The sequence below is a fragment of the Gorilla gorilla genome, chromosome 5 (assembly GCF_029281585.2).
Source record: "Gorilla gorilla gorilla isolate KB3781 chromosome 5, NHGRI_mGorGor1-v2.1_pri, whole genome shotgun sequence".
NCBI classification, from domain to species: Eukaryota; Metazoa; Chordata; class Mammalia; order Primates; family Hominidae; genus Gorilla; species Gorilla gorilla.
The window spans coordinates 94,317,883-94,329,962 of record NC_073229.2 but is presented as its reverse complement, the minus strand read 5'-3'; the positions used below and the strand labels follow the sequence as shown (position 1 = coordinate 94,329,962).

Sequence of the window (12,080 nt, the reverse complement as noted above, 5' to 3'; positions counted from 1 at the left end):
TGTGGTGATGATGATGATGATGATGATGACATCATCGAAAGCGCCAAAGGGTAAATTGCTGCATTTGCCAAAGGCAGAACTGGATGAGATGCATGCTTCATAAAATAAATCAAGGGTAGACAGGATGGCTTCATCGACTCTTCCTTCAGAGGATAAGCAGCAATTTGGAATAAACTCAGCAAGGCAAAAAAGAAAAAGAAAAACTTCTCCTGAAGTGTGTTGATGGGGAACCAAATGTGAAAATCTAAAAAGCTATCCTCTGCTTTTTAATATTGTTAGTGTATTAGAGAATAAATTACTTAAAACTTAAGGTTTTTGGCTGGCTCTACAAATGTTGAAAAAAATTCGAATTAGTTGCTGACATTTAAACATTGGGAGATATTTATTTAAAGACTCAGCTTCCTGGCTTCTCTTGAAAATTATCAGAAGTTCTGGCAACACTGGCCTGTATTCCCCGACGACAGCTGTTAGCTGGAGAAGAGCTGCTGCCCGCATCCACTTTCCAGCTCACCACAGGCCTCACTCCTCCCTTTGGTCTCCCCAACACTTACGTGGAATATTAGTGGCCAAATTTCATTGCATTTGTACTTTACGTTTTCATCTGGTAAAAACAGTTGGGGGAATTTCTTAATCCAGGTTTGTTTCTTTATAACATCAGGGATCAGCAAACTTTATTTGTGAAGGATCAGATTATTTGGCTATGGGCACCATATTGCAGCTATTTAACTCTGCCCTGGTACGCCAAAGCAGCCACAGACAGTATGTAAACAAATGACCATGGTCGTGTTCTAATAAAACTACAAAAACAAGATTTAGCTCATGAGCTGAAGTTTGCCCTCCCCTGTTCTAAATGACCATCCCAGCCCCTGTGCTCATTTGGTTTTCTACCTCTTCTTTGGGCATTTCCTTCTCCTAAACTTGATTTGATTTTAAGGCACACCTGGTATATCTCAGTGGGAACATTCCTAGTGATAAGGTGCATGAAAATCGGATTTAGATCTGGCTCATCTTTTAAACCTTAAAAAAATCAACTTCACCTTTAACTGCATCTGGTGTTAAGGATCTTAACAGGTGCTGCTAAAGGCATAGTTCTGCTACAGCTTTATCTATAGATGCTGTGGATTAGGGAGAAGCTTTCTCAGGGACCTCATCATTAAAAGAAAACACATAATGATCTGCTTCATACTTACTAGGTATAGTTGAATGAAAGTATATGGGATAAATTAGGGAAAATTACTTATATCTCTGCTTATCTATAGCTTTGAGATGGATAAATTCAAAGATAATTATTCTCCCTTAAAACTTATTAATATATTGCCCTATGACATTGCTTTGTGTGGATCGAAGTGTATGCACCAGAGGAAGAATGAGATGTTATGTAAAGCAGGATCTCTAACCTACCTTCCTTCTAAAAATATGTGAGATATATGTAATAAGACCACTGAATAAGACCATATTACTACAGTAAGACCAACAAAAGACATGTAAAAAGACAACTAAAATAGAAAAAGAAAAGTAAAAACCACAGAGAAAGAAGGAAAGTAACCAAATATAAACAAATATGTAGTTGAACATGTAGATTTGGCTTCCGGCTTTTTGGCTGAAAGACCAGGTTAAGATGGCTGAGATGGAATGAGGATCCCTATATTATTTTGGCATATACAATTTGTTTTACACTGACTTCTCATCACCACTTTTGCAATAATTGTGTGAAAGTGCTGCTAGTGCACTGGGGTAAACATTCAGCAGAAATTCCTCTTTGTTATGGGGTGCTGTGCCTCAGACAGTGTGCCCCATTGAGGGCAACATACAACCTTTAAACACGACAAAAGGAAGACAAGCAAGAAATGTCCCCCAGAGAACCTGCTATTGCAAAGTTCATGTTGGGGTCAGCCCTTAATGAGAAAAATATCATGAAATTTTGTAGGGCACATGGCACAGCCTTCTAAAAGACATTAATCAATAATATCTTAATAATTGTAATAATAGCCCCTATTTATCAGGTGCTTTCAATTGTAGAATTTAATTATTATTATTATTATTTTTAAGACGAAGTCTTGTTCTGTCGCCCAGGCCGAGTGCAGTGGCGCGATCTTGGCTCACTGCAACCTCTGCCTCCCAGGTGCAAGTAATTCTCCTGCCTCAGCCTCCTGAGTAGCTGGGACTACAGGCATACACCACCATACCTGGCTAATTTTTTTGTATTTTTAGTAGAAATGAGGTTTCACCATTTTGGCCAGGCTGATCTCAAACTCCTGACCTTAGGTGATCTGCCCACCTTGGCTTCCCAAAGTGCTGGGATTACAGGCATGAGCCACTGCACCTGGCCTGAATTTAATTATTAAGAAGACATTATCCCATCTTGAAGAAACTGAGAGATTAGTGACTTGCTAATGTCACATTTTTCATAAATGATAGGGCTAGAATGTAAAGCTATTTGTCTGTCTCCAAAACCTGTGTTTTTAACCGCTAAACTATACTTCTCCCTGCCCAGATGTTGCTCAACTATTAGAAGTAAGGAATACTGCTACTTGCATTCAAAAGAAATATAATGTGAGCCACAAATGTGAGTTGCATGTATGATTTTAAATCAAGTAGCCACATGAAAAAGGTAAAAATAATCAAGTGACATTAATTTTAATAATATAGTTTACTTAACCCACTGTGTGCAAAAGATCATTTCATCATGTAATAGACACAAAAATTATAAATGAACTATTTTACATTTTTTCATATGAAGTCTTTAAAATCCAGGTGTGTTTGATACTTAGTTCATCTCCATTTGGCCTCATCACATTTCAGCACTCAATAGGCACCTGTGGCTGGAGGCTACCATGGTGCACGGTGCAGCTCTACTGATGGAAATGGGGGTTAGAGACACTGAGGTCTCTTTCTGCTTTTAATTTCCATGAAAACCCAAGTCCAAGGAAGGGATCTTATCATCATCATCATCATCTTTATCACCAATCATCACCAGTCATCATCCATCGTTTCCAGAAGCATTTGTTAAACCCCTTATCTGAGCGCTGCTGAGCCGTGCCCTCTGCCAGTTTGCATCGATGAGGATTCTCCTGTTCACATGTGCAATCTTCTGTGTGTTTCAGGTGACCCAGGCCCTGCCAGCTATGGCAGAAATGGCCGAGACGGTGAGCGAGGCCCCCCAGGGGTGGCAGGAATTCCTGGAGTGCCTGGACCCCCGGGACCTCCTGGGCTTCCCGGTTTCTGTGAGCCAGCCTCCTGCACCATGCAGGCTGGTCAGCGAGCATTTAACAAAGGGCCTGACCCTTGAAAGGCTTACTGCTGCATGGCTGTCTGCATGAACCACGCCTGGTGAAGGAGCTTGGATTGAGAAACACCATCCAAAGCTGGGGCAAAGATGATTACCTTCAGCATGATTACAATGTATTACCTTCAGTATGATTACAGAAGTCCTACTTGACAATCACATTTAGAAGAACGGTGCTATTCAGTAAGTTCTCTTTCCTTTCCCTTGGAGGGAAGACAGCAGAGTCATCAGTTAAAAAAAAAAAAAAAAAAAAGAAAACCAAACACCTCCCTTGAATAAATTTATACTCCTGTTCCCAGGATCTTGAGCTTTAGTGTGCTATACCTATGTGTCTTATCGTGGGCCACTGTGCCAATAAACAAAAACAACTGTTTGGTTTACCTCAGTTGCAGTAGTTATTTTCATTTACATGTTGTTCTCAGATTATTGTTTCGGTTATATAGAGGATTACTAGACTAGTTATGAAGAAACCCCACTACATTCAATGGAATTGGTGCTTAAAATCTCATCAATGTGCTGTCTCTGGAGTGATAAGAAAGGGCTACATCGCCCGAAATGATTTCTTTACGTCACGTATTGGTTTCCTTCTTCAGCTTGAACTTTTGTTGAACTGTATGTACTTTACCCCAAAACTGTTAATATTTTGAGCGCTTCTATGTGAAAGCAAAGAAATAATTTTAATACTCTGGCATTCATAAATTTTATTGATGAGATTATTTATTTTAAAGGTTTGAGGTAACATCTCTGGTTGTACCAAAGAAGAAATAAATATGGTTTCTTAATCTCTTGCATGTTTTCTTGTAAATAATCATGTTCAATGAAAAGAAGTTACTGAGCTTATTTAGATACATTAAACATTACTTAACTACTGGTTCTATAGGTGTATGTTTATAATATTAGTGTTTTTTCTACATAAAGTAATTTAAAAAGCTGTTCCACAGAGTGTGTTACCCTGTGACAGATGCATATATGTGTGTGTGTGTGTGTTTTAGTGTGTATGGAGAGAGCTTCATGGACCTTTTTGAAATGTTAATTCCCTAGAAAGATGTGCAGCTGCATGTGCATCTATATTTTTGTATAGTATTTCAGAGATTTCGTGGACTTTTTTAAGTCTAGCCTTGCTTTATTTCTAGGTTAAGAACCACTGCCTTCATTCCAATGGCTTGTTAGCTCCCTCCTACTCAGAACTTTATTGTAAACATGATTTATGTTTCACCATTTCTTGTAAATTTTATAAATGCAGCTCAGCTAAAGCACTGTATTCTTAACAAGTATTTCCTGACCACTTAAGCACTTTATTATTGTCTGTGTAATCATATTGGCTTGCTGTTTCATTAACATCTACTTAACTATCCAACAGACTTAATATATTCATTTTATATCACAGAGCCTGTGAGTAACCTGTGCTGGGGCATAAAACAATAGCTCAACATAGTAGCTTTAGTTAGTTTATGGAACTAAATTCTGTCAAGTGAAAGGAGAGTGAGCCCTAATATAATTTTTTATATATTTTTTCTCATGTGTACTTTTATACATTTTAAATTCTAGTCCTAGTTGTTTGGTTAAATCAATCATTATGTAATCTGTATTTGGATTTCTTTAAAACTGCTTGCAGCATCTAGTTTTATGCTTCTAGCATGAATTTTGCTTAAGAAGATTCCAACTTTGCCATATAGATCAGTGCTATTTACATAGACTGAAAGAATGTTCTTTCCCTTTTTTCAAATATGACTTTTGAAAATAAAGGTCTCTGTTATAGCTCCCTAAAACAATACTTAAAAAAATGGCAAACTTTTTCAGGAGCTGTGACACATAATTAAATAAATGCATAGAAATTATCTTTTCACCAAAGTGCTTTTATTTTAACTAGAGTGACATAATCAAATACAATAAAAGAAAAATTAGATAAACATGTTTCTAAGTTTTATAATATTCATAAGAAAATTAAAAAAAATTAAAATTTCAAAGAACAGTTCACTCAACTGTTTTACAAACCTGGTTATGTAAAGGTTGTACAACAAGCTCCACAGATACAGTCAGCAACATTGGAAACAAGCACTTACAAACAGATTATGCAAAACTACCACATTCCAAATGGCAGGAAGAATTCGTTATAAATTTCAGTTAAGTGAAGTAGTTTACAGAAGAAGAAGACACTTGACTTAGAAATTGCAAGGAAAAGAGCCCAGCAAATTCCCTCCATGAAAGAGAGTTGGTAAATGTTGAATCTGACCAAGCATGTCTCTCTAGCAAAATAGAAATCTCAAATCCTCTCTGAGATATTTTTGAAAGTTGGATAAAGTGGCAACTAGAGCACTCACTGGGAGAGGAGAGTGTAAATAAATAAAGTTGGTTTGAACCTGGCATGTTAATTAAGGGCAAATGATTCCTGATTTATTTCTAGCCGGTGCTTCCATGGCAGTATGATATGATTTTCAACCCTAATATCTGACAGGTTGGTTAAGAACTGTGGAAATCACTTCCTAGACTGACTGAGCACATAAATTCCCTGGCATGGTTTTGGGTAATTGGCTTCTGCACAGCAGAAGAATATGAATGAGTAGTCATATCAGGATAGGTGATCGATTTGATTATTTGGATATTTTACATTTCAAGCTGACTGAACCAATATTGCTATTCTTAAACATCATTAGTAAAATCTGATTTATTTGCCAACTGAAATAAGCTTAATATAAATTCCTGCTGTAGAAGATCACCTCTATTGTATTTTTAAAATTTTTTGGTGATTATAGTGTTTCTGAGATACAGTCTCTGAGTCTAAAAGTAAACCAAGGCTGGGCATGGTGGCTCACACCTGTAATCCCAACACTTTGAAAGGCCAAGGTGGGAGGATAGCTTGAGCCCAGGAGTTCGAGACCAGCCTGGGCAAGACAGTGAGTCTCCTGTCTCTATAAAAATAAAAACAAATTTAAAAATTAGCCAGGCATGGTAGTGAGCACCTGTAGTCCCAGCTACTCGGGAAGCTGAGGTTGGAGGATTGCTTGAGACCAGGAGTTTGAAGCCATGGTGAGCTATGATCACACCACTGCACTCTAGCCTGGGCGACAGAACAAGACCCTGTCTCTAAAATAAACTAAGTAAACCAACATAGGTGGAAAACCAATAGAAATTCTGATTTCCAAATATCAAGAAAATTACTTAAAAATATTTGCTGGTAACCTGGCAAAAGGAGTGAAAACTCAGTATTAAGGAAAAAATACTAGCAAACTAGCAATCTTGCTGTTTATAGAGGGGCGATGAACATAAATGATTTTAAATATCTTTTTAAAAAGAATACTTGTGTTCAATAAACATAGGTCAAGTCCTTTTGTGCAAAGTAAAATAAATACTTTTCAATTGTGTAGCCTTCTTTAGTGAGTTGTGATCCAGGACATGGCAGTATAAAGTACCTATGGCTCAGGAACTATTAAATCAAAATGGGCTGACTGTAGCAATGCCTGTCTGTAAATACACATGCTCAAGTGCTCTTTAAATGATCAACGAGAGGAAGTGTAACATATTTGATTGATCTGGCTATCAGGAAGAGGATGCTGCTAACTGAAAATTACTTTTAGTCTTAATAAATGGCAATTCATGCTAACGCTCTGCTTAACATGCCTTCACAAATCACTCTTGACTCCAAGTTATCAAAACATAGCTGGAGAGAGAACAAGGGAGGGAAACTGTCTCCAACAAATTACCTCTCTTTCTGAGATATATTTGAAATTCCATTTTGTCTCTAAGTTGAAAATATGTGTGTGAAAAGACAACAACATTCTTTAGAGAGCACCTAGTTAATTTATCCAAAGGGGGCCTGAAGATAGGAATAGTTAAGAACTATGTAAGTTATTACCCGGTATAAGTAAACATATAAATCCTCTGGCACATTTTGATGCAATTAATTTCTGTTAAGAAAACCTGCTGTGTATTTAACTACTTATTGCCTATTGCCTTATCACTCATGGTGTAAAAGCTTCTATGGATGAGAAAAGTTAATTGTGTTATTTCTTATCTCCCTCAGGGACCTCTATAGCAAAAAGTCTCAAATGATTTTAGTGAGATGATCACTCCGGAGGACAAAAGTCCCAAAGGACTGCCTGCTTTTGGGCTTTTGATTCTGCTTATAATTCTCATCTGAAATAATTAGACTAGGCTTTTTATGAACTGCCAGGGAGATGGGTGACAAACTTGATTATTTCAAGCTGAGCAATGATTCATGTGACAAAGAAAACTATAATGATGGTCAAACATGAACCCTGCAATAGACCAATTAACGTTCCTTGGACACCTGTGGGGCTCATGGTTAGCCAAGAGTGCTTCTGGAGCATCCCCATGGTTGACACCAAACAAAACGGACTGAAGTGTGGAGCTTCAGCCATGGCAAGTGATGAAGAGTAGATATGGCCTTAATAATTGCACCTTGGATATCCCTGACTTAGGGTCAGAACCTTTATTGCTGAGATAGGTGACAAGCTCATTATGCATAATGAACATGTAGGAATCAAGGCCTCAAAGCATTATGCCCATGTGGGATTTTGAATAAAACTAGTGCCATTGCACTTAACATGAGTATATTCAATTAAATCGTAAAGAGTTTGATGAGGTAAGATAGAGAACGAACAAAATGGGGGAAAACACACCCTAAATGTTATTTAAAAATAAATAGTTGTAAAATACACCCAATACAACCTGAATTTAAAGACATTAATGTGCTGAAAAACATTTATCTCCAAAATGTACTTTGCATAACACAATACAATAAAAAGTTGTAAAATAGCCAGCATCTTTACTTACACCCAGAAGCTTAGTATGGTCACACAATACACACACTTCTGATAAACTTGAATCTTATTTACCCCCTCATTTACCCACTTTATTAGTATTCACTTTTGACAAATTCATGAAGCAAGTAGCTAACTCCTCCAGTTGTACCACATCACTCACTATTGGATCTGAACTTGCAATTTTTTTTCCATTTAGATTTTCTTAGACTTAGCTTTGGTCTTATAAGCTTGTCTTATCTTTCAGACAAATTTTTGCTGTGCTGGGTCTACTTATCCGAATAAGTTTTCTCTGTGTTCACTTGGTTCTTCATTCAATTTAACCAAATTGATCAGTTACTCTAGCATTATTTTGTTGAGTAAAACATTTGGATTATAGCTCCAAGTATGCCACACAATAAAAATGATGACACTCATTTGTCCTATTGCCTGAGACTTTTAGTAGTTGAATAAATTTAAGATAATTAATGCTATCTTAACCAGCCAACTAATAAATGAACACAATTCAATGGACTAAGTCACTTTGAATTACGTAGGCATACAAGATACAAATTCAATTATCTTCTGCATCTCCTCCTCTTCAAAGCCTGCATATAATCTTTGTGAGCAGAGATGGTACAAAAGGGGGATGGTACAAAAATGCGTGAATACTCAAGTATTAAGAAATAATGCTGGGAAACTGCGACAGTAAACACTTGTGTGTCTTCAGAAGGTGGATACAGACAAGCATGAAAAATAATTTAAGAACAAGAGCAATGGACAAATCTGCAAAGCTTTTTTGAGTATTCATTAAAACAACGTCAGCAAAACACTTAACTGAGAAATTCTCAATCCCAGTGTATTATTAGTGTTATGAAAATAAAAATGGTACTTAAAAAAACAGTGTTTCTAATCGTACTTTTGTAAATAGTGATGTATTCTAGAAAAATATAAACGTTATACAAATCTAACTGTAAAATTTTAAGTACACTGAGCAACATAGAGTTTAGACATTGTGTAGTTTTATAAATTGTCTACTTCTTGTGATAAGCTAAATCTTTTTTCTTGTCTGTTGAGAGTATCTGTCCTGTCTAAAAGGTAGGATAATTATTTAGCTGTCTTTATATTGATCACTAAAATATGAGAGTGGTGTATAAACAGTTATGACTAGTTAATCTGCATGTTAACTAAGTGTATAAGTACATATATATCCACTGAAGAAATAAAATCAAAACAGTCAACAAACCAAAGGGTACTGTGCCTGTTTCATAAAGATGCTTAAAATTAGGAAAAATGTAAATTAACAAAACAAATTAACAAAAATTATCTACAAAAGTTAAAAAAAAAGTGCAAAGGCAAGAGTCTGATTTAGTTGTCCACTAAACTGTTCGTAGCCTTGTATTTCTGTTAGTTTGCTCAGTTCTTCTGAACAAATTGCTTTAAACACCATCTTGTGGACTAATGGAGGTATATCACAGGTTCCCAACAGATGAGAGAGACTGCAGAAAGGCTAAATCTTACCTAACTCATAAAACAGATTCATAAAAATTACTTTATAAGCCAAATATCAAATGATAATTTTCACAGACAACATATTTTAATATAATTGCTTAAGTTCTTTAAGTGACTAAAATTTTAAAGTTTAAACAATATCATGAAATAGGGAAATAAACTTATGGGGTTACTTTGCTCACAAAGTGAAAAGTTTAAAAGGTTAAAACTTGCTGTGTTTGTGTTACGGTTAGAAGTAATGGTTACTGCCTTCAGTTGGAAAGAACAATGAACAAATCCATGAATTATTCTTCTGTTTTTCTTTGGATTCCAAAGGCCATAAATATTAATTGAAGTCATACTTTAATCTTTGCATAGAAAGACTTCTATCTGAAAGTGTTTTGAACTTGTTATAAAATGTAAGATTGGAACTCAAACATACTTGTATATGGAAATCACAGTTTTAATATTAATCGTCGTCATGGCCCATAATTATTTTGTATTTAAACACGTATGTTGTTTTCTGGAGTGCAAACAAGAGTAATTCATGAAATTGAATAATTCTTCTCCCCTGCTTTGAACATCATTAACATCTATGTGGAAATAAACACATGTTTTGGAATGGAATAAAATGGTGCAAGGGATTTGGCAACCATCAAGTCATTTAGAGGAAAATTTCCCACCCTACTTTGGGGCCCAAATTATTTACTTTCTTTTTATTAAAGGAATTGGGCAACTGCCAAATCTCAACTTCATTTGGTGTTAAATTAGGTGGACCCAGCATTTCTTGCTGCCCTTTGTTGCATATCATGTGTACAGAGCTGAGGCAGGAAAAAGTATCTGAAGGTAAATAATAGAGTAGGGTGAGAAAGGCTTGTACCGTGTGGATACAGCCCTGTTTCTCTAGTTACGTCAAATTTAGTCATATTTCCCAGTTACAAAAAATGAGTTTGTGTCATTGTGACAAGTTCACTTTGTAATATGCATCATACAATATTATATTTCCCCATCCCATCAAATTACCTGAATAAATCCAAATCCTTGAAATAGGAATTAACCAGTCAAGCATTAATGGTATTTAGAAAGATTTCTAAATATACAATTCATAAGAAATAATGCATGACATATTTTGTAGAATAAAAATGAACAGAGTTAATAAAACAAGAAAATGAATTGTCTTTTTATGTCTATGACAGGAACAACTCAAAAACCAAAAAACAAAAAAAGTTGATTACCATCAGCAAAAAAGTCCATGAAAACATTAAAATGATAAAATAAATATTTTTAAATTAGCAAACAGGCAAAAAGATAAACCTATTAGTATGAAAAAATAATCTTTGAAAACATATAAAATGTTTAGCTTTATGACAAATTCAAGTAAACTAATATGAGTGGCAGATAAGTTGTAAGCGTTTAGAAAATTCAACAAATTAAAAGCTCAAGATATACACATAGCACCAAATTTTAGATCTATGTACACTTTTTCGGGATAAATTACCATTTTACTAAGAAAACACATACGTATGTCCCAACTGTGTAAGTTTAAAACACAGCACCATTGTAGGTATTGCACAAGAAAGAAAACGAAAAAAAAAAAAAAATCAATGTCAAAACGCTTGCAATAAATAAAATAACCTTGGAAAATAAATAAACTTGGAATTGAAATATACAGCATAATTCAATATGAAATACCTAAAATGTTATAGGTATGCACAGCCATTGTAGACAGTACCTGACCAGCAGTTCATTAATCTATAATGAAAACCGGTTCAAATCACGGATGCATTGGAACAAACCCTGCCTTAAATTAGGCACATTCCTCAGACACAACTCTGTTCACAGCTTTTTCCAATGTCAGTGGGCTAGCCTTTCTAAACTCATTTTTCAGTAAACAGACAAAAGCAATCATCCTGTTTTAGCCAAATTGAAATCTGCACTGCTCCTTGAAGAGGTGTGAGTCCTGATTGCTGTGGCTGGCAGGCTCTTGCAGCATGTTCTCACATCTGTGGGACCCACCATCTAGATTTCTGCAACATCCTCATGCCCAGTATTCTAGAGAATCAGTGCCTGCCAATCAACAGTTCCTCAATGAATGTACAGCTAATCAACAGAAAGACTGTTTAGTCATTTGATGATCACTGTATTTTTGTTTCTTTTCAGAGGACATGGTTTTAGAGTGGGTGTGAACTCTTTGGTCTGAGCACTAGTTGCATATCCAGTCCTGTGGTTTTCCTTTGTTGAGCTGTACCTCTTGCTGCAGCTTCTGGAGAAATACAATTCTCCTTAAGAGCTTTTGGGCTTCACCTTCTTAACATGCATTTGCTGACACTACACATTCATCTTCTAGGACAAGTGAGTCCATTCTTTATGTATCCCATCCTTTGTTCTGATGGTGGCTTCTTGTCTTAAAGTCTGAGGGTGATGAGGTCATAAGGATAATGGATACAAGGGCCCAAAGATCTTGCTGGCCACTGAAGCTTTAAGAGTACCAAAGACAGCTTGGTGGCTTCACCACCAAGCACCTTGTAGGGAAAACAGCTTTC

The 12,080-nt window shown here is 36.0% G+C and overlaps 1 protein-coding gene across 2 annotated transcripts in view; it reads left to right on the top strand.

Annotated features, from left to right (window-relative positions):
- Positions 1-5,124, top strand: part of COL9A1 (collagen type IX alpha 1 chain) — an 87,847-nt gene extending 82,723 nt beyond the window's left edge. Inside the window, exon 32 of one of the 2 annotated variants that reach the window (XM_019030220.4) lies at positions 3,105-5,124. In XM_019030220.4, the coding sequence (XP_018885765.2) occupies positions 3,105-3,289 (185 nt within the window). In that variant the 3' untranslated portion in view covers positions 3,290-5,124. The remainder of the gene's footprint in view (positions 1-3,104) is intronic. The other variant, XM_055391415.2, reaches the window with a different exon arrangement.
- The last annotated feature ends 6,956 nt before the right edge of the window (positions 5,125-12,080 follow it).